General features: G+C 35.5%; 1 protein-coding gene across 2 annotated transcripts in view; it reads right to left on the bottom strand.

Moving 5' to 3' along the window:
• Window positions 1-23623, bottom strand: part of ADAMTS6 (ADAM metallopeptidase with thrombospondin type 1 motif 6) — a 137014-nt gene that overhangs the window by 77594 nt on the left and 35797 nt on the right. For both annotated transcript variants that reach the window (XM_053931626.1, XM_053931627.1), the window contains exons 7-8: window positions 6160-6203; window positions 2640-2745 (exon numbers count right to left, since the gene is read on the bottom strand). In XM_053931626.1, the coding sequence (XP_053787601.1) occupies window positions 2640-2745; window positions 6160-6203 (150 nt within the window). The remainder of the gene's footprint in view (window positions 1-2639; window positions 2746-6159; window positions 6204-23623) is intronic.

Raw genomic sequence — 23623 nt, 5'->3', positions numbered from 1 at the left:
GCACAGAGCTAGGAGCAGTGGCCGATACCCCAGAAGGCTGTGCAGCCCTTCAGAAGAGCCTTGACAGGTTGGAGAGATGGACAAAGAAGAACCATCTGAAATTCAGCAAGGGCAAGTGCAGGGTCCTGCACCTGGGGAAGAACAACCCCAGGCACCAGCACAGCCTGGGGCTGACCTGCTGGGGATCAGCTCTGTGGAGAAGGACCTGGGGGTCCTGGTGGCCAACAAGCTGTCCTTGAGCCAGCAGCGTGTCCTGGTGGCCAAGAAGGCCAGTGCTATCCTGGGGGGCATTAGGAAGAGCATTGCCAGCAGGTGGAGGGAGGTGATCCTGCCCCTCTACTGAGCCCTGGTGTGCCTCACCTGGAGTGCTGTGTCCAGTTCTGGGCTCCTCAGGACAACAGAGACATGGAGCACCTGGAGTAGGTCCAGCAGAGGGGTGTGAAGATAATTAGGGGACTGGAGCATCTCTCTTATGAAGAAAGGCTGGGAGGGAGTTGGTCCATTCAGCCTTGAGAAGAGATGACTGAGAGAGGACCTCATTAGTGCCTATAAGTATATGAAGGGGAAGCACCAAGCCAGGCTCTTCTTAGAGATGCTGAATCATAGGACAGAAGCTGATGCCTAGGAAGTTCCACCTGGACACAAGGAAGAATTTCTTTACTGTGCAGGTGACCGAGCACTGAAAGAGATTGCCCAGAGAGGCTGTGAAGTCTCCCTCACTGGAGATATTCAAGAACGATCTGGATACCATGTGCCGTGTGTTCTAGGATGACCCTGCTTGAGCAGGGAGATTGAACCAGATGACCCACTCTGGTGCCTTGCATCCCGACCCATTCTGTGATTCTGTGTAATTGAGTGCTCTTTTGTTGTATGTTACATATTTGATGTAGATATGTCCTTTAAATGCTTCTATTTTTCACTTAACAATTAAGTCAATTTCCTATTCTAAATGTGAAAAGAGGTACAGCCAAAGAAAAATGTTTTCAAGGCTGTCAGAAACAATTATTTTATCCACATGTGTAAATAATGTCTAGTAGGTACTGGAAGCTAGGAGATTGAGAGGAAATAACAACTTTGACATTTGTAGAGGCATTCAGTCACTGTGTGGGTAGAATGACAGGCGATGTTGTGGCTACCACAAAACAGAAATCTTGAAGATTTTTTACCCAAAAAACTTGTATAAAAGCTAAAGGAATATTATTTCTGCATCTTATCAAATCAGATTTTAGAGATTTTGGGATTTTAAAATACCTTTTATATAAGAAGCCAAAAGATACAATACACAGAAAACATCAATGGTAAAAACATTCCTATGATCACAGGATATATGCTATCACTATATGTAGGGGTTTTTTTCAGATTCTAGCCAGTCTAAGCTCTTCAAGTAAATTCTGGTCATCATGCCACCTTTGCATGATAAAATTGCTGCATATATTAAATAATGTTGTGTATCTCTGGAATAACATGTATAAAACATATACAAATATCTCAAATGTAGATGGAAAGAGGGAGGTAGAGGAAGGGAGGGAGGAGGGAGGAGGGAGGGAGGGAGGGAGGGAGGGAGGGAGGGAGGGAGGGAGGGAGGGAGGGAGGGAGGGAGGGAGGGAGAAGTTATTACATGTATTTTTAAATTCTTATTATCATTCAGATCTTAATCAATTGCTTTTGAATTCAAAAATTCATCTACACTACATGTGTAGGGACTTTTTAATACATAATATAAATGAGAGCAGAGTTGCCGATGATTATCTAATACAACAGGTGGGCTAAAAATAACTTTTTACTTCCAACTCCTTTTTTTGATTAGCAGATTGCTAGCTTTCATTTCAGTCCACACTCGAATTTTAACAGTTCCATCAGCTAATGGGTGGAAAAGCATGTCATCCATAACTCTGTATTGGTCAACCCATGTACATAAAAAAGAAAACCTCTTGATAAAATAAGGTGCCCAGTCTTTTTAGAATCATCACATTGTACTAAGAGTGCTGTCTTTTGTACTAAGTGTGTCAGTGTACTAAGAGTGCTTCAGTGTGGACCGAAGGCCTGAAATATTTCCAGACCAAACACTACTCAGATTTTATCAGTGTCATAGCAACATACTCTTTAAAACTATACGATAATACTTTAAACATAACAAGTGATTCTGACTACTCTATGCCTGTTTTACACAAATCATGCTTGAGTGAAAGAGGACTTAAAGCATATGAATATTGACAACAGAATCAATGTTTCAATGATAGTACTTTGAATTATATTAAAGACAAAATAAAAAGAGCAAAAAATTTTACCTTTTAACCACTTCTCTTTCATAAAGTATAGCAGAGAAAAGTAATGGGGGAGAAAATATTTTCAAAGCCAAATATTTAAAAATATGAAACAGAGTAGGAAGGTTGTGAGTCAAGTCTCAGAGGGACAGATTTAACTGGAATCTGAAATCAAAGGGTATACAATGAGTCTTCAGTTCTAAATTTAAAGTCCCTGGTAATACATACTAAATAAAATATAATGCCACTTATGAATACATATACAGGAACATGGAACATCAGAATAGAGATGATGCAGGAAAAAATTATATCAATTATTAACTAACATTAAAAATGTGGTAAATTAAAATGTATTCTTATTTTAAACTCACTCACTTGTGACCAATCTCATGTGCAATGGTAAAAGCTGAACCTAGGCCAATATCTTCATTAATGCTGCAGCTCCTTTCTGGCTCACACATTCCAGCCACAGAGGCCAAGCCTGAATAAACAGAAGGAGACACAAAGGGTCATGCCAAGGTGTTTCAGACTTAAAAGCCCTAGTTATAAATGCCTGGATTCTTTTTAATAACTTCTATGCACAGAAGGAGCAGTTGGCAAAAGGTTAACTTTCTAGTCATTTGCAAAATCACTGGGGGGAATTTCACTTTGCCGGCTAGACATTAATATTTTTTGAACTGCAGTCAGTGCTGGAAAATGTCTAGACTAGGGGTTAGATTTATAAATTTTACTTCTGGTAACTTGGGACCACCTAGTAACTTGAGCCAGGAGAGGGAATTCAAGAAAGCATTTCTATTTTAACATTCTTGTGCCTGAAGAAAGCAAAATGTATCCACATTATTTTTCTAAAGAAATCTGTTTAAGTTTAGTGGGTTCATAAAAAATACAAGCAACTTTTTTAGCTATGAAAAACCTCACATGGTACGTTAAAAATTTAAAAAAGCAAAACTGAATGCATCAGTGAAGAGAGAGGAGACATGTTAATAACAAGCAAGCATTTAAGCATGGAAGTCTTTTCCATTTATCACCCATCATCTTCTGGCATTAAAACCTTATTGTGTTACAAGAGCTTTTAAAAACTTTCTTCTGAGAGAGAACACCACTGGCATTTACTGACTATGGCTCTTCTGTATCTTACACATTTTTCAGCAACAGATTATTACAGAACATACTGCAGTCATAATTCAGTACCATTAGAGAAAGACTTAAACATCAGGTTTATTTAATGTATTTCTCCCCTAGAATTTCTTATCTCAAAGAAACAGCAAAGCTTTCTTTAAGGAAGTTACCTGCTCAGTTAACTACATTACCAAAAAAAAAAAAAAAACAAAACAGAAAAAATAATAATTCATAAATAACTCCAAAAATAACAATAAAAAAATTTGAAAAAGCTTAACTTTGGTTGAGAGATGAGGGGAATGGAACAGGGAGTGGGGAAGAGAGAAAGCAAAAATATTTATATGAGTAGGGACTTCAAATTATTCTATTTGGACTAACAGTAAGGAAGTCATAATATACTAAATGCTTCCTGTTATGTCCACATTAGCAATTAATTTGAAGCCATAGGAGTGGATCAGCACAGTGAAGTACTGAAGTTGAGGCTCTTCATGTATCTTTGCATGCTGGTTTGGCCATTCTGGACTAGTTGAATCCTGTAGGCTGAACACGTGTGGATCAAAGCTTCCTGAAGGGAAAAAATATTGCAGGCATATTGTGAGAACACACCCCATGGGTGATCTTAGGTCTCCTATAGGCAGACGTAGAGTATTTGGAGGGTATGTGTTCTATGTTTTCTTCCAAACAAATCTAGTTTGGACACAGTGAAACTACTCTGATAGCCAAATTGACATGGGCAAAAGCTAACAATGTGTATCTGGAGAGTTTGCAGTGTGGAACCTGCAAAAAATGCAATAATTATAGTTCATCCATGCTGTTCTAATTGAAGAATTCTGAAGACATGGCAATACATATATATACAACTATCATGTTCCCCTGCAAAGTCCACCATATTTGAATGATAAAGTCATCTCCATCTTCAGGTCTTTGAGTGAGGACTTGCTTCAGCAAATGAAAAGACCAGAGTGAAATAACTCCATACTATGCTTGCAGAAAGTGACAGAGATCAAGCTAAGAACTCAGTCAGTGACTCAGACTTTAAAAGGACTTGTCCTTCACTGGAGCCACAGAGAACACTGCACAGACGTCTGAGATCTTTTCTAAGGGGTTCCATGAAAGGTTCCCTGCCTCAGGTGTCTGAAATAGGATACAGATGTTTACGCCACATGAAAACTTTTACTTCTGTCTCTTCCTAGAATACCAGTTATTCAGGTTTCTTTTGACTTTCTGAGACCTCTCTGTGAGTTTTTTTCACAGACTCCTTTATATATATTATTAACTTTAGTTATTGGATGTCAGTGAGACTTAAGCATATCGAATGCCTTGCAGAAGAGGACTACAGGGCCTTGTCTCTTCTCCTATTCAATGCCTATAATGCAGAAAAATTGTCATGGTTTTGTTTCCAAGACCCCTATAACAGTAAGTTGGAACTGATACCATATGTAACTCTTATTTTTAATTTTTTTTAATTAAACTTTTTGTTTAATAAAATGTTTGCCAAATCTAGCCTCTGTTACACTGGATTCAAGTGAAGCAAAATTTGCCTTTATGCCAAAATCTGATAGAGTAAGAGTTAGTTACACTAATGATCTGTGTCAAAAGTATCACATAAAAATATCAAATAGTTCATGCATGAATGTATTCTTTCAACCTTTCTTTTTTTAACACTTGCAAAGCCACTTCTAAGACATCATCTCTTCAGTTTCATCACCTCCAATGTCAAATAAAATCAATTACATTTGGAAATTCATCAACATGATTTGCCTTTTATTAAAGCATGCCGTGGGTTTTTTTTTATGTTTATAGCAGGCAAAATTCTGGTACTTTTCCCCATGTAAACTACACCCCTCTGCCAGAAGCATTGTACTGACTTGTGAGAGAGTTTCAGAAAAAATTAACATGGGTTAAGGCTATCAGTAATAGTGATATACAGTAATATAGGAAAGACAAAGCAGATACAATCATGAATTCTGAATGAGAGAAGTATTAATAATATGAACTAGCTGAATTAGAATTTTGTCTTTAATCACCTCCAAGAAAGAGGCTTATGAAAGGATGAAAACTGAAAAAAAAATCTAAACAAGTGTTATGTTAATCTTTGAATAATGTTCCCTTTATATGTTAAAGCACCATTGGAAGCAACAACCTATAGGTCATGTGTAGTTATTTGTTGTAGTAAATAACTTCTGGTGATATATTTAGGTATGGAGAGAACAGCTCTCCATCCTTAATCTAAAATTGACATGTGCACTTCTCCATTGTCAAAGCACTGTTTTAAGCAGTTTCAATGTTATTGTATTTTCTATCACTGTGCTATTTTTTTCCCAGTCTGCAAAAGGAAAAACATAAAGCTGTACTTGCAGTGTACAACACAGCAACAGTGTAAACTTCAAAGTCCATTACTTTTGTAAGCTTTATGGGGGTGCTTTTATAACCTTCCTGAGGATTTTTACTTCTGTCTTTTAAATTAGATTATGGATACTGGTAAATGGAAATAAACAGCGAATTCTCTCTTGTAAGAAGTAAAATTGAGTCATCTGCTAGGTTTTATCAGTATTACAGCTGTCAGAGATGAAATACACAGCACCAGCTCACACAAACTCCCATTAATGTATCAAAGCCAAAATCCACCTAGATTATCTTTTATTTTTCATGTTTATAAAACTGCAAAATTTTGAAAGTACAAACTTAAAAAGATCTAATCAGTCAAAAAACCAATAGCTAAGTATAAAGCCAGGAAACAACAAATATGAGCTGAAATTTCTCTTTATAATCTTACCCAGTGTTCCACAAGGCTTGTTTTTATAAGTGCAGATATCATATCTGTTAGGAAAAAAATGTAGATAAAGTATGTCAGTGAAACAGGTTTGTAAGATACTTTGTATATTTCACACATATCTGTATCATAGTCCAAGTTGTCAGACCGCAATCAGTTTAATTATGTGCAGCCAGCTGGTGTTGGCCTTTTCTACACTCTGGTGTAAACCACAAGCTGCAGTACACTCACAGCCGCTGGCCTCAGGCCAGTGGGACACCTGCCATCAAGAAAAAAATGGTTAAAGTGGATCTTTGTAATCACCAGATCCATAAAGTAGTCTACCATTCTGTTATGAAGTTACAGCAGCATGGCTACAGACTGCTACTGATTCTTAAACCCTACGTTTTACTTAACATAATTGGTCCTATGGTCTCACACTTATCAGCTAAGTCATACTACTTAGACTTTGGTTCTATTTAAAAAACTGAACTCCTAATTATTATACCATTTAAAAAAATATCTTATGATCTTATGAACTGTCATTATAGTGCCCTTCTCATTATCCTTCCATAATTATAGTGTATCTTAAGAATATGTGCTAACAACCTAAAATGAAAACTGTTTCTGCAAAAAGCTAAAATATTTCTTTATAGGAAATTTTTTGTCATTGTAGATACAATCTTTCAAACACAGAATATAATGAGTTTTTGTGTAGTTAATATTTAAATATCTGGAGCTAGCAATGAAATTGTTTTCTGTGACATAGCTTTTAAAACAGCATGGTGGCCATGCAGTAGTCAATTCATTAATTACACCTTCATATTTTGAATATGCCATCCTATAATATGGATAGTGATAAAAGTACACTCCCACAATGCTATTTATTTTCAAGAATTTATACACATTTCCTTGATTTCTGAAGTATACTATGCTTCAGAATAATTTCTACTCTTTAGAAAGCCAAGTAAGAAAAAAAAAATTAAAATATACCATCTTTATGCTTTAATTTTAAACTCAAATAGTTACTAATTTTGGGCCACCAGACATTTTATGTTACAAATACCGTAAGGACTGCTATCACATAGGAGTCTAATCACAAGATATATACCTTTCACTGCTAAAAGAGTTATGGTCTGTCTGCAAGCCAAATCCATGGACAAAATAACAAAGCTTATAATTTGGAACAAATCCAGTAAACTCTCTATGCATGCAGACTGCTGTGACCACATGGAATTCCTTTGATTCTTAAAGGGTACTGAGTGTGGAGCAGTTTGTGGGATTAAGCTATAATTTTGAACTTAAATGTTCATGTGCATTAATTTCATCAAGGTGGTTCAAATGTGTGCTGATTTCCTGTTTGCTGTCTGGAGGAGGAGAAGGTAACCAAGTCAGCATTCTTATAGAAAATATTCTTATAAAAAAGCTTTCTTACTTCTCTTGAAATATAACCACTGAAATGACCCTAAGTTCCAAGATGACATGGATTCAGAGTAAAAGAAGGTTTTTTACTGAACATTTCCTGCCTTTTACATAATTAAGGAAACAAACTTCTTGTTTGTCTGTTCAGGAGAGTGTCTGAACCTAATCCTATTGAAAATTTTTTCCTCAGAGAAAGCAGACAGCTCAGTCTTATTTAGTGAGAAAACCCTAACTAAATTCTTTAGAACATAGTTGAAAACTGAATGGAAAAAAAGTCTCTGAAATACACAGGTCTTCTGCTTTTTAATATCCAATGGCAGGTAAGGAAAAACAATTAAATACATACATCCTTAGATAAAATGGATGTTTGAAAATAAAGCCAATTCCACTCAACTCAAGAAAAATGTTGTCACTGACTTCAGCAGAGTTAAAAACTTTCCTGATGGTCTGAATCAAATTATCATCCTACAGGTATGATTCTGAAGTTACTCCTCACCTAAGGTTCAGTTTCACAAAGAACTGTGACAGGAGAGAATTATATTAATTAAGTCCCTTTCTTCTGTTATATTTTTGAAAAACAAAGACTACAGTATTCTTCCGTTTCTGCTGGGAAGTATTTGTTCTTTATTATGCATAACCTAACATTTTTAAGAAAATATGACGGTAATGAAACTTAAATTAGATAATAAAACTAAGGAAAAGATAACTTTATTTTCCAATACACCAATTATTTTTGCAAGAACATACTTGGGTAGTAACATGTTCTAAATATGGCATCACTAAATATTCAAATTTTATAGACAATTATTAATTTCCTGTAAGGATGTTCATACACTCTCCTAGGCCCAGTTTACCAGGAAAAATTCTTTTGAACTTTTGAAAAAATTTTCAGTCTAATAACTTACTTCATCTACATCATCTTACAGCTCCATTTTTCATCTTATTACTTTCATATGAATGGTTTCCCCTTGTGATTTGTCCGAAAGCTCACAGCATTCTTATCAACCAAATTGCTTGCTTCCATCATTTACTTCTCTATATGATTTAAAATCAGACTAATTTGTCTTTTCTTTGGTTTTGACACCACTTCTTCTAACTTTATTTTGAACCTTCAAGAAATCCATTTAGTTCTCAGGTGTTGGGTTCCAAATGCAGAAGACTACAGATGTAATACTTGACACTAGTAATTTTAAGATAAGAAACCCCTGAAAACACAAATCATCAAGACTGCCCATGAGATTAGATAAGTTTCATTGCTATGGGAGAAAAAAAAAAAAAAAAAAGGCAACCCACAAACAAACAAAACTAAACAAAAAGCCCACATCCAAAAAAGCAGCACAAAGGTGCAGTTTGACCACCAGATGCCTAGTAAATACTTCAGGAGCTAAAGAGACCCAAAAGGGAGAGTCTCAAGCCAACAATTATCTCAAACAACCATTAAAGATTATGAAAACAGTCGCAATTATGACAACTGTAAAAATGTTGGTTCAATTCACTGAATGATGGTGTAAAAGGGACACCACGCAAAAGCTGAATGAAAGAACACAGTTACATAGGTAAATAACTTGGGATAAGATGGCAGCCAGACCATTTTGAGACAGTCAAGAAAAATCTGTACCCCAAGCGAAAAAAGATCATATACCTCCTAATAAAGTGGGTGCAGTGCCCCTGAAATGTATCCACACTGAGGAAGTGGAATGGAAAAGAGGTAGGAGGGAAGATGGTTGATTACATGGCCATGCCTGCCCTGAAGAAACCAGAAGTAATTTCATGAGGCAGATGGGGAAGAGGTCTGGGACTGCTGAGCATTACTGTGGGGCTGCTGAAGAGCTGCACAGACAGACAGGAAATGCATGATGAATGTACAACTGTCACTGACAACTCTGACTGACACATCAGCCAGAAGGAAACTGCACAGACAGACCACTATCTGTTCAATAGGCTGGTCAAGGACTGGAGCAGCAGTACACTCCTGTCATGCCATGGATCAAACAGCAAGAGTTAGTGCACCATACAGGGACACCTTAAAAAGAAAAACCCTAGTCTTTTCTGGCAGGATATACAGGCACCATGCTAAAATATACTTGCACATTGTATTAAAAAGTGAAAGGGATCACACTAGACACTGAAATTCTACTATCTGCATTATCAAGCTGCTTTAAAACTCTATCACAATTTTTTAAAGAAACGTTCCTTGCACAGATTTGGCCCACGAGAACAACTAATCTCAAAGAACTCCCACAAAATGTTGTGGAGATGGCCATGATTATTAACAGGCAAAACATGCAAAACTAATCAGTTTTGGAGAAGCCAGCTTAGTAGTGTGTACACAAGATCTGTGCCAGTGGTACTCAGTGCAATAAAAAAGCCACTGACGTGTTTATTTAATGTATTAGTGCAGATGTAAGCTACAATCTATCTCTTCAAGAAGTCTCTCTTATCTGTAACTCTAACCTGAAGAAAAATCCATTTCCTTTGCAAATCTGATGACTGGCATGATCCTGATTATTTGAGTAGGACACTTAAGTCAAACAGATAAGAAAGACAAATTCTCTGTGAATACCGTAACCACTGCTCAAATTTGTCAGGTAAATTATCTGCAGCCATAGCCAATCCCAGGCACATTAGGGGAATACAGCCATTTGTCTCCTGCAGAGAAAAGAGAGAAGATTCTTCCTGATCCCTGTGAACTGTCTGTTTCAGGCCTAATGCATGCGGTTTTGCAACTATGTAGCTCACACAGAGTTCCTGATTGCAAACGTATTCCCACATTAAATATAAAAATAAATTTTAAAAAACCCAGACATACTAATTCACAGATTAGATTATAAGAAAGCATCACAATGGTTCTATTGTACTCCACCCACCCTTAGCATAAAAATGTAAGTAATTTATTCTAGAAGCTAGAGAAGTTAAAAAATACTCCTTAGAAGCTATTCAATCTCATATTAAGAATTATTTAGAGCATAATCTGAGAACAACTGTCCTAGGTTATCCAGTTATCTGCCCTTCCCTCCACAGCAGTCATTTGTGAGTGTTTGCAAAGAAAACAGGACAGCTCATACTGATACCTCTCCTCATAGAAGTCCCCAGCTCTGTGGCTTAGGGTACTTCAGGGACAGAGATTGTATCTTATCATTTAATTGATTTTTCTTTCATTGCCTTCAGCCCTTCATTAATTCCTCTTTATTCTGAAAAAAACAAATTGTTACAGTGTCTGTCTAGGGGATATGGTCATGCCTTTATCAGCAAAGTTGAGTCACACTGTTTCAGTAGAGCTTCTTCCCTTTGAAATCACTATTTAAATTTTGTTTTAAATCAGATTAATATATGGGATTTCTCAGAATTATACCATTACACTGTGGCCCTTCTGTGACCACCATGTGAACTCACAGGCTTTTCAGACTTTCTGAAGTGTGTGTATTACAGTTCAAAAAGTTATTCTAACAATGGCATAAACAGTAATAGATACAAAGGCAAAATGAATTATTTCTCCTTACATGTTAATGTGTATTTATAAATTCAAGGACAACATTGCCATTCTACCAGTCGCATTATCCAAATTTGCCCTTTAATTGAAAAGAGTCTCTATAAAACTGTATTATTACTAACTATATGCTACTGGAAATGTCCAATGTGCAAGAAGTGACTATTTGCATCAAATTAACACTTAGATAGAAATATACCTGTTACAGGATTGGAAACACATATGAATACTAGTATTAGATACACTCTAAAGAATTTCATTAATCAACAAGAATTACCCACACAATATCTTTAAGTACAGTAAATGAGTAAGGCATGAAAACTCTTACTTGAAAAGCAAACTGTTCAAAATCAGTATGATACACTAGCTGTTTACTTATACATACATCAAACTTCCCCAAAACTACTCTGAAAACGACCAATAAGCATGAGTAATATTTAAGATAGATATAAATAACATAAATAACCAAGACTTTTGAAGGAATATTTCTTAATGGAAAAGATTTTAGGAGACCAAAATACAGTCACAGTGAATTGCTGAGGAAAAACCTACCAAGATAAATGGAATTCAAATGTAAAAAAAAAAAAAAAAAGTAAGAAAATTCAGGCTAGGGAAAAACAACAAATATGTATGATGGGACATGAAGCTCTTTATAAGTTTCAGATAGGTGAACACATACTTCATATATATAATACTAGATGATTTGTTTTATAGTTAATCTGCTTGAAGAGGTTGTCAGAAAATAAAATAAACTAAAATAAAGAGAACTGATTCTGTCTTGACTAAGAGTAAACAGAGCTAAATACTACAAATTATTAATGTTTCATTTTTAGGGAATATTTCCAGACATGTTATCTCTGAAAGCAAGGTATTATTTTTCACTTTTAAACCAAACTATACTATTTGATACTCACTTTTTAATTATTATAGGTTTTAAGAACAAGCTCTTTAAATAATGATTATCCCTCTCTCACACACGTGCTCAACAATAAACCTAACAAGTTCATTAGGGTTACATATTTTTTTACTTTTTATTCTTCATGCTGTGCAACATGATTTATCTAAGCACCCAACCATAGATGTCTCATTTTTGAATAAAGGTAAAAGACCAGGCAAAAAGGTACCTCTTATGAAAAATTTAATTAACCTAGTTCCAACACCTATGACTATAAACTGAACTGCTGCCAGATCAGACTGAAATCCCAGATTTCTCTTAAATGGATCAAAACCTTCAGGCTATCTGACAACTCCAACTCCTATTTCTAAAGTATGGAAAATCTAGAAAAAAGAAAAAAAAACAAAAAAACAGTGACTGTCTTGTACTTTCGCTTTTTTTTTTTTTTTTTTGCATACATATACTTGGCTATATTTAAAAAGTGGTCATTTTGAAGTGCAGAAAATGTCACTAATGCTAGAGAACTGGATGTGACTAATACTAGAGAATTGCAATGAAATTAATAACTGCTAATATAATTTGGTTGTTCATTAGATTTGCACAGGTTATCAATAGTAATACTCTCTACTACATAGTATTTTTATGTCTTTTTAAAGGTTTACTTCAGCACATCCTTTGGCTTACAGAAAGTGGTACACCACAACAGCATTCTGCCCTCAAATAAAGAACATGTCTTATTTGGTTCCTTCCTAAAAAACCTCAAACCAAAAAGAGCTATTTAAACCAAGGAAGGAAAAGAATAACATACATGTTACACATCACTCATCAGAAATAGCTTTTTCTATTATTAGTTTTCCATGTCTTTAATGCTTCCATAGACAACCAAAGTCTGTCTCTATTGGACTTCATTCTGATACTTAGCTTGGGTGGATAAATTCTGAGTTACAGCCAGAAAAACTATTGCTCTAAGTTCTAGTTCTCCTGATTTATATAATTTTTTAAAATAATTGCACTGTAAATGAAACGCTCCCATACTACTTTTTCTAACTGCAAATGCAGTTAAAAACATAAAAATAAACACAGTTCTGAAAAATAAAAATTAAAGCTGTCATTTGTATTCATCAATTTTGGCAATGTAATGAGAATAGCAGTTGCAAGTTTATCATAATCAGTGATAAACTTAGTGCCCTTAGGACACTCAGGATAATTCCTGATCCATGTAAAAAATATCATGCAAGTGCATCAGAAATATAGAGCCACCTACCTGTGTGACAATGGTGATTTCAATAATATTCAGGGATAACACAGAGATTCAACATTTGCAGTATCACCAGAGTGTAGGAAATACATGACTTGTTGCATTATGAACCTCAAAAGTGTTTGAAACTTTTATTGCAATCTCAGTATTGAGCCAAAATTTAGATGGTGTTATACAGATGTAGCTAGCTCAAACTCGGCTAGAAAATAAATCAGAAATTTCTACATATCTGTTCTAATTACACTGTTAAATAATCTATCAGTACATTCAGGATCAGTCCAGCAACTAATACATAAAGCTTTTTTTCAAAGGACATTAACACTGAACAACTTAAGCAGCTTGTGGGGCAATGTTTTTTTAGAGTGTGGTAATGCAACTAAGTTTGGGGAAAAAGAAAGCTAGCAAAACTAATTACATAGGTGTGGTTGGGGGCATCCTGCCACACAGCAGAAAATAGGAAGCAACTAGTCTAGACCTCTGGCAGAAGGGAAACACAACTAACAGCTATGATTACTAACCAAGTTTTAGCTCTGTTGTACGGAAATAAATTAGATAAGTTAGAGCAATAACATATTGCACATATATTTCTACGTTTTTCTATTATTTCTTACTGTGATTTTACTGTGGGTATGCCTTTTTTTACAAATTTCTGAATATTGTAAACAGTTAGTTTACAATCCCTGAGAAGATCACATACTCAAAATGTCCAGTTTATTTACCCTTACTCACACTGCATATGGCATAAAAGGCTAAGCCTTGGCTGTAAAGAATAGAAGTTAATTAGGATGACAGACCACACCTGGTACAGAAGAACCTAAGAATTGTAACATGGGCCAGACCACAGATTCCACTATCCCAATACCCTGCCTTCACAATGAACTAAGGGAAGGCCCAAGAAAGAATAACACCACTGTAAGCATAAAATGTCAATTATACCAGTACTCTCCCAACTATTTTTGGCTCAGAAATTTTGAGACAGATGTGCTTCTGTGTATTTAGTACTTTCAATGGATTTTTCTTCTGTGAACATGCCTAGCCAACCTTTCAACCTATACATATGTCCAGCTTCCATAAAGTGACTTGCCAAGAAGTTTCAACATTAGCTAAACCTTGCATTAAAAAGGGCTGCCTCCCTTCTCCTGGTTTTGAGTCTTTCTTCTTCTACATTTTCTGGACAGCCTCAATTTCTTGTGGTGAAAGATGCTATGAACCATTTTTTCCTCATTTATGCCCTCCATACAATCTTGTGACTGGTTAGATCACTGTAGTGCTGTCGCAGATGTGACTTTTCCAAAAGTTGAGTTCTCCAAGTAAGAGAATCCTCAATTTAGCCATTCCTTGTAAAGGAAGTCACAGATTTTTCAATCATCCTTGCTTCTCTTCTCAATTCTCTGAAAACCTTTTGAGATGAGAAGGCCAGAGTGATACAAACTATTCAAGATGTAGGCATACCATGCCCAGTTTAATCAACCACAAAGTAAGGTTCTTTATTCTTCTTCCAATTATCTTTAATACATTTAATTTGCTGGATTAACAATGTATACTTGACAAGTAGTCCAAATGTTCTCAGGAAAATAATAATATTATCCAGTAACAGGAACAGTGGTTGTGTTTTGCTACTTCTGGTTGATATTCATACAAAATTTCTGAGAAAAAGATTGAAACTCTTACACATATACTGTAACAACTTATTTTTCCTGAAAATAATGAGAACCCTGTGCTTGGACTCAATTAAAGAATCACAAAATTACATTTAAAAAAAGAGCTAAATTTCAGTAGCTTAGTGCATTAATTAGAACCTTCTTCAGTCAATGCAATAAAGCTTATTTGCTGACTTCTTCTAAAGGTCAAAAACAAAGAGAGTCATTCCACCTAAGTTATTTTTAACCTGGACTAGAATCAAAATAATTTTTTGTCCTAAGATGATACTCACAATCTATTTTACAAGTTTAGTGCTTTTTCCTATAAGTATGTGTTACAATAAGTTACAAGAAAGGATTTCTCCTCTTCAAAAAATGTCAGCAACAATTTGATCTGATTGCTTAAAGAACAATACAAAGCCAATTGAGTGCTGGACATCTGAGGTAGTTTTCCATACTACATGCAAAATATAGGTAATAAAGTTTGAAGCTAGCATGTTCTGGGGTCTGCTTATGAACTGAAATGAAAATAAATACACAGAGTGACTGAATTAAATGGCAGCAGAGGCAAAGACTGCTCTAACAAAGAGGATCAGTTTAAAAGAAATACACAAGTTTACAAGAAGAAAAATATGTCAGAGATCTTGTCCGAGGTTGTAAGAGCACATCAACCTGACATGTTAAGACCAGAAGGAACTTAATTTGATTTTCTGTGTTTTTTAAAAGGGGCTGGCAAATGGAATACATGCATTTCACATGGATCTTTGAAGTGTGTCTGTATGAAAAGCAGAACCCATACAATTCAGAATTGCATGCAAATCTTTGTTTCATCCTCTTTTCCATGTAATACAAGCCAGGAAGAAATATTAGCTCTATTGAAGACAAAAAAAAGTTTGTGTAGCATCTATTATCATTTTCTGTCTAACTTATTTTTTACAAATCATTTGTCATCACATGTCAACAGCAACTAACTGTTGTGAATGAAGGGCTGAATAGCATGAGAACATTAACTGACTTTACAGCAGTCACTCCTCATAAACCACATCACTCTTATTGTATATAGGTTAGGATTAGTCAACTGTATCTATCCAGGCTGTCTGCAGCGTATGTCCTTGCTTCCTCTTACCTTAAAGAATCTAAGAGTGAAGCTGGTGCAATTTATTTTATTACTCCTGACAAAAAGAAAAAGAATCACAGAACTAGATAGGAAAGAAAATGGGCTTCAGAAACCATGATCTATCTTGCAAAGAGATGTACGTGTTATGTATATGAATTCTTCAATCTAAGCTATTAAATCCGTATTAAAACTACATGATTGTCAAAAGGAATTTCTCAGTGATTCCTTAGGTTTAAACCTTCCATACATGATTCAAGCCTTCACTTTGTAAACTAGTCTTTCAAAGTATTTAGCTACTTTTGTCTTTTCTGAAAACAGTTCCAGTTATATTTCCAAAATTAGTTTGGTTCCCCCATAAAGTTCTATTACTTTTTTTTTTGACAATCTACTCCTTCATATTAAAATTAACTTGAATTTTTGTTTTATTTTTTACCACAGACTGCATATTACCATGACACTATTAAAATAATTATTCCCATGAGTTTTATAAAATTTTAAATGCTGAACAGAAATTTTGGCTGGCTCTAAGGAGAACCTTTATTCCCATGAGGGCAGTCCAGTAGTAAAGAGTCCTGCCCAAAAGGGTTTTGCAAGATTTGACAGGGTAAAGTCTTGTGAAACCTAGTTTGATCTCATAGCTCACTCTGCTTAGGGGATAACATTGGACTGAAGACCTCCAGAGGTCCCTTTCGGACTGAATACAATAGATTCTAAGTAGGTGTTACCTAAAAATCTTCACATCATTTAATTAATAGTTATGAAAAAATAAATATTACATTCTAACACAAGTCTTCAGAATATTATAGGAAAGCAAATTACATGTAAATGACATTACTCAAAATGGAAGCATCATTAGAACCATAGTTATTGTATAGTATTAATTTTTTCATCAGTACAGAAAACTAGGGGAAGAGGTTCCCTCTCCCTTCCACTCTGAGTTGGAATAATTCTACATCTTCCTAACAACTACACATGAAAGCTCTTGAACTTCATTCCCCAATTAGTTGACTGTGAAGTTTTAAACACCTGACATTGTTCTGTAAAGCACATTATCTTCTGCAATGCCAACACAATTGCCCAAAACACTAACTGTAAGAAATCCAGGAAGTTCAAGCTGAAAGAAAAATAAGCATGCTTTATTTCTTTTTGCCTCATTAAATTTTAGAAATTAAAGTAGCTAAACCATTATAAATAATGCCAGGTAAATACTGTAAGTTCTACAAACAAGAAAAAAATCACATCCGAGAAAATATTTCTTTCAATTGTGGCTGAAAAATGGGGAGAATTTCACTGTATTAATGTCACAAAATCATTATTTTTTAATTATTAGTTTCATTTATGTGAAGTTATTGATCTAAAACACTTAACTTCTCCCCAGATATATACAAAAGGAAGGATCAATTTAGAAGTTGAATGAAGTAAGGACGATTTAAATAACATGTAGGAACTACCACTATTTGATTTTCTTTTTCATTTATTAACTGTAATTTCTGTTTTATAAAGTAGTCTGATTCTCATTTGTTCAGTTTAAGTCATTTTAGTGTTTCTATTATTGTCAAGCATGGCTTTATTCAATAAATCCAAGTCATTTGTAAATGTAAATACGTTAATCAAATTCCCACTTTTCCTTGGAAGAACCTGGAAAAAAACATGTGGTGTTCCTCAGAACTGTGTTGGGGCCAGTCCTGTCTAATATCTTTATCAATTATGTGCATAAACCTCTGCAAGTTCACAGATGACACCAAGCTGGGTGGGAGTGCTGATCTGCTGGAGGGCAGGAAGGCTCTGCAGAGGGATCTGGGCAGGCTGGATCATGGCATGAGGCCAATGGTGTGAGGTTCAACAAGGCCAGAGCTGGGTGCTGCCCTTGGGTCACAACAACCCCAGGCAGCTCCACAGGCCAGGGCAGAGTGGCTGGAAAGGACCTGGGGGTGCTGGTGACAGCAGCTGAACGTGAGCCAGGGTGTGCCCAGGTGGCCAAGAAGGCCAATGGCAGCCTGGCCTGGATCAGCAATGGTGTGACCAGCAGGAGCAGGACAGGGATTGTCCCCTGTACTGGGCACTGGTGAGGCCACACCTCAAATCCAGCACTGTGCTCAGTTTTTGGTCACTCCCTATAACTCACTGAGGTGATGGAGTGGGGATAGAGAAGGGCAATAGAGGTGGGGAAGGGTCTGTAGCACAAGTCCTGTGAGGAGCAGCTGAGGGAGCTGGGGGTGTTTAGCCCAGGAAAAAGAAGGCTCAGGGGAGACCTTATCACTCTCTACAACTGCCTGAGAGGAAGCTGTAGAAAGGTGAGGGTCAGCCTCTTCTTACAGGCAACAAGTGACATGATGAGGGGAAATGGCCTTAAATTGTGCCAGAGGAGGTTTGGATTACATACTAGGAAACATTTTTTCACAGAAAGGGTTGTAAAGCATTGGAACAGGCTGCTCAGGGAAGTGGTGGAATCACCTTCTCTGGAAATGTTCAAAACACATGTGAATATGAGACTTGAAAATATGGTCTATTGGTGGTGATGGTGGGTTGACAGTTGGACATGATAATCTTAAATGTCTTTTTGAACCTTAATGATTCTATTATTCTATGATTCTAACTTGTAAAAGCCTAAAGCAAAAAAACTGAATTAAAATGTTATTTTTATTAGTTAAAAATTTTTATAAAATTAAGATTCATGAATCTGTTTAAATTCTTGAGCTACTTAAGAGAATGTGCCAGAAAAGAGTTTCCTTCCAGAAATGCGGATAGAGATGGCAATTTCAGCAGTGCACAGACTATAAAGAAGAGCCACATGTTTCAGTGAAGTTACTACCTCTAGAACAGCACCATACTATTTAGAATGCCATTTTGAGGAAGAGGCACATACAGGAACAAAGTTTTTTGGACTGCCAAACAATCTGCTTAATTGACTCAAGACATAACCAAAAATAGAATTGCAAAACATCACAATTTTCCTGACCAAGTGCATCTCATACTATTGCTATTGTTTTATGCTTGATTTTTTTAACCACTAAATAATTAACAATAATAACCAAAATGTGACTAAAATGGAACAGCTTCAAAACCAGTCTTGGTCAAAGACCCATAAACACTTCCATGGCCTAAGAGACTGAATTTCACACATCTGAAAAATTCCTTGGTTTTGCTAGTATTTGAAGTACAATTTCTTGTTCTTTACTGATTTCAAACAGACTGTTCACAATTGCAGAACATATTTCACTCTGCTTTGGCAGGTGGTTGAAAAAGCTCATAGGGTAGAAATTTCTTCTGTAAGAATCTGGACAATGAACATTTGTCAGCATTACTTATGACCTTGCAATTTCTAAGCAGGACTAACTGTCCTAAAATAACAATATAAGCAAATACCTTTCATTACAGCTAAATTAATGTGCAAGCTAAGGAACTGCCTGTACCTCTTCCTGCCTATTTATCCAATCACTTAGCACTCCCTTTTTCAAGCTGCTGAGAGTAATAAATGAGAGATTTACATGCGTGTGTCTGGCTGAAGTGGTGTGAAGGTAATCCAAATGCAACCTCAGTGCTATCCCAAGAGCCATCTCAAAAGGCCTGAAAAAGAATCACATACATTTGGAAGCTGAATGTTATCAGCTCCCAAAACTACAAGTTCTACAGTTTTCAGAACACAATCTGAACAAAATGTTCAGAAATAACAAAAATATTAACTTGAATCATTTACACTTGATGTCCTAACATAATGTTACAAATACCTACAGCAGTGATTTGATCCAAACAGCCATATTGGAGAGTCATTCCTTCTGCAACTCACTATAAAGTTAATTTTAAAACAAGGTTTTGTAACTGGCCATATGGAAAAGAAAAAATGAATTTTGGCAGTTTCTATCCTTCCTGCTCCGACCTTAAGGCATCTTGTCCTCCAAGATCCTAACTGCATTAACTCTCAGCTTATTGACAATGAAACAGTCAGCTTCTTGGACTAAGCCAACTTCTATTATCTTGTTGTTACTTCCTAGTAAGTTGCTTATATCTCTAACTATTACACAGACTCTTGTATTTCCCTGGCATGAGCCTTACTCTATGTAGATCTAGGCGTCTTCCCAGAAAAGTCATGTTGGTCAATACGTGCTTAAAACTCCAAAACATGTAAAACTGTAAGTCATTTAGGAACTATGTCTCAACTTCAAAAAGAATCCAAACAAAAATATGAAAAAAATATTTTCATTAAATGATCTGAATATTCTTCCTTCTCCATTAGACTGATCAGGATTTGACACTCCAGTTAGTCTTATACCAATCTAAAGCCATTACTAAGAGTTCCAAAATTTCATCCTTCATGAGTGAGTAATTAGTCTGGTTACACAAATTCCAGACTACCAAAATTACATCTCACTGCTAGGATATGCTACTGACAACATTTTCAACTTTTTAAAACAACAAAAGATCAGAAATTATCTCACTCCTTTGAAAATCACTTGGGAGGGCAAGTCAGGGGAGGGGGCAGGCAGCAGGGGTGAGAATTAAAAACGGGGAAAAATTAAATAAGTGAAAATGAAATATTGAAACAATTCAATATTTCATGTTTTTTTGTTTCTAGATATTTAAGTATTTTCAATTAAATCTATTATTCCTAAGAACTAACAATAACTTGCTTTTGCAAAGGAAAAACATCTCTCCATTTGTTCACAGACCTGCTTTAGTACCTGTTATGTCAGAACAAGTGTTTTCAGAGCATCCCTCCAAAACTGATACAAGACTCAAAGATCATTAATAGATTCATTAACGAATGATTCATTCATTTAGCAGTTTGATTGCTAAAAACAATGTCAGTCACTGTAGCAAATTCTGTAATATGGACACATATCTTCTTCTACTTAGAGAAATACTAATTATAATAATTACCTATTATAATAATTACCTAATTAACAGAGAATTATCCTGAATGACAACTATATTCTGAGAGATATTAAAAAGCTTTCAATTCCAAATTATAAAACTCACAATGATTGCTCATTTAAAAAAAAAGAATATAAAGTGCATATGTATAGAAACATCCTTTTTCTGCAGTACCCAGGACACAAGTGTATCTTGCCAGCAAACCGCAATACCACATGCCCAAAAACTCAGACTCCAGACTAACAGTAAACTGTCAAACTCTGAAAACTCATGAAGGTACTGATTCAAAATGATTGTGGACTTAAGCTGTGGGGACATATTCAGGATAATTTGTTTGCCCAAGAAAGGCTTGGGCAGAAAAAACAGGTAATTAACTATTTCAAGTCATGTGAAGATTTCTTTGGCAGGGGGCAGGCAGGCAGGAATCTAGAAAGCTAGAATCTATAAATGTAATTATGTCCAGAAGTCCAAATCTAATCTAAAATTCTATAGAAAGAAAGATGGTGTACCATCCAATCTGGAGAAAAATGCAAGGTGTGACTGGTAATGTATTAAAAGAGCATTAAAGCAGGAAAGGGCACAAAATAATGATTCTGCTTTCAAAGTCACCACCAAAAGAAATTTGATTCTGGGAGAATCTATTCCTCAGTGCTCATCACCATATAACAGGTCATCAATCCCAGGGCAGATAGCTGATAGCTTTTATTAAAGTGGCCACAGATTGCTGGTTGAGAATGTATCACAGGTATCAGGAACAAAACATCACAAAACATCAGAGGAGCACACCTCAGTTGTAATTTCTGTTTGGGAAGTTAAAGAACATTTATCTTTTCATTTTACCAGATTACAAAGAGAAAGAGAACTCCAATTAAAGAGTAAAACTAAATCCATGAGGAACAGCAGAATATGCATCTGAAGCATAATTATAAAAAATAAGCATATAACATTCTTTTCTGCTTTGTGGAAGCTCTCACTGAATAATATAAAAAGCTTGTCTTTCCTGATTTAACTGTCCTCTCAAGAAAGAAAAACTCAAACCAAAATCAAACCAAACTAAACAAACAAGAAAAAATAAAAAAAAAACACAAAAAAGTAAGCAAAAAAAAAAAAAAAAACAACCCACAAACCAAAAATCTTTCGATGTGTCCAGTAATGTTACTTCAAATCTGTATCATAAAACAGAATGAGCAGCACTATAATATGAGCATATTTCCATCTTATATGTTTCTTATTTCCATCTGTAACTTGCTAAATTCTCTTACAGTGGAAAGTAGAGAAAAAGTATGAAGAAGGCGTGGACACTGTTTTTCAATGACCAGGCTGCACAAAACCAGAAGAATCCAGACTACCCTAATCTGCTATATAGAGGGCTAAAAGAAAAAGCACATGGTATAAAGTCTGTGGATGGTATAAAAGCACAGTGTCTTTGGCATAAGTACTAACAATAATGAAGAGATAGTAAGCCCAGTTTCTCTTGTTGCCATGGGTTCAGGGGACGCAGATATCTGCAGCATGGCATGGACAAAGGTACTAACAGTCAAAACTGTAAGACCGTAACTTTATATGACCCAAGCACACTGGCAGTAAAATACAATTTCCAAGTGAATTTCAATAACATGCATATGAAAAGCATGTATTTAAATACTGTGCTTCATATTTAAAAGGATTTACAGGTTATTTGCATTTATGCCTGTAGTGGCGCAATCAGACCTTTTAGCAGATAAGAACCCATAGTAAGAGATCCTGTCTGGATACAATGAGTGCAGAGTATCAATACAACTCAATGTGTAAGTTTCACACAGAGAATTTTCACCTTGGCATGAACACAACTCTATCAAAATCATAAGGCTTAGGTGACTAAAGATTTGGCAATGAGGCCCTGCTAGGTGCAAGCTGAGGAGTGAAGGTTGGAGGAGTGTATGTATGGGGGGACATAACAAGTATTTTAATACTAACACACACAGCAGTTCACAGAAAAAAATCAAGCAGCCATAGCAAAGACTGAGACAAGCAAGAATGTAATAGTTAAATAGAAATTTTGTCAGAATATGACAATTGATACTCATGTTCTAATGAGCAGTGGTAGTCAGGATCAATTCTATACTGTAAAAAAAGGGAACCTTAAATACAGATGACCTAGCACCTTGGTGACTCAGAGGGAAGAGTGCCATCTACTGAGGCAATAACTTAATTATAATACATCCAGCATATCCTGTTTTTGTTGTGAAACAGAAAAGGAGTTCTAAAAGCAATATTTAAGTGCCTTCTATAACTTATAGAAAATCTAAGCTTTTTATTTTGAAATATTACTATAATTTATCTGATGGTGGATTTGTGTTCTTAGTAGGTTAGTGTTTTAGCTGAATTAATATTTAAAATATGTTTGAATAGCTTCTAAGATCTCTATTTCTAAATAACCTAGGAGCTTTAGTTTCCAAGTAAAATATGTCACTTCTTGAATATTCTGCCTCTTAAAAAAACCTCATATTTGGACATAGAAACATGAAGATACTCAAAGTGACAACTGAAAAAGGCCTTTATGCCTTTTTATTTTCCTTCATATAAGATTCTAGTGTTGAGTTTAAGTATGTTGGAGGACAAAAAAATAAAAAATAAAAACATAAGGAACCAGTTACAGGAGATATTCCGAATTTATTTGACCTTTGGGTTAATAAACTTGCTGATAATCAACCAGAAGCATACTTTTCAGCAAAATTAACTACTTCTAGAAACATATGCAGTAGTCAAAGAAAAGTACATAACCTCTTAGTGTGTTCTTTGCCAAGTATAGCAGAAT

The sequence above is a fragment of the Vidua chalybeata genome, chromosome Z (genome assembly GCF_026979565.1).
Source record: "Vidua chalybeata isolate OUT-0048 chromosome Z, bVidCha1 merged haplotype, whole genome shotgun sequence".
NCBI classification, from domain to species: Eukaryota; Metazoa; Chordata; class Aves; order Passeriformes; family Viduidae; genus Vidua; species Vidua chalybeata.
This window is presented reverse-complemented; position numbering and strand designations above follow the sequence as displayed.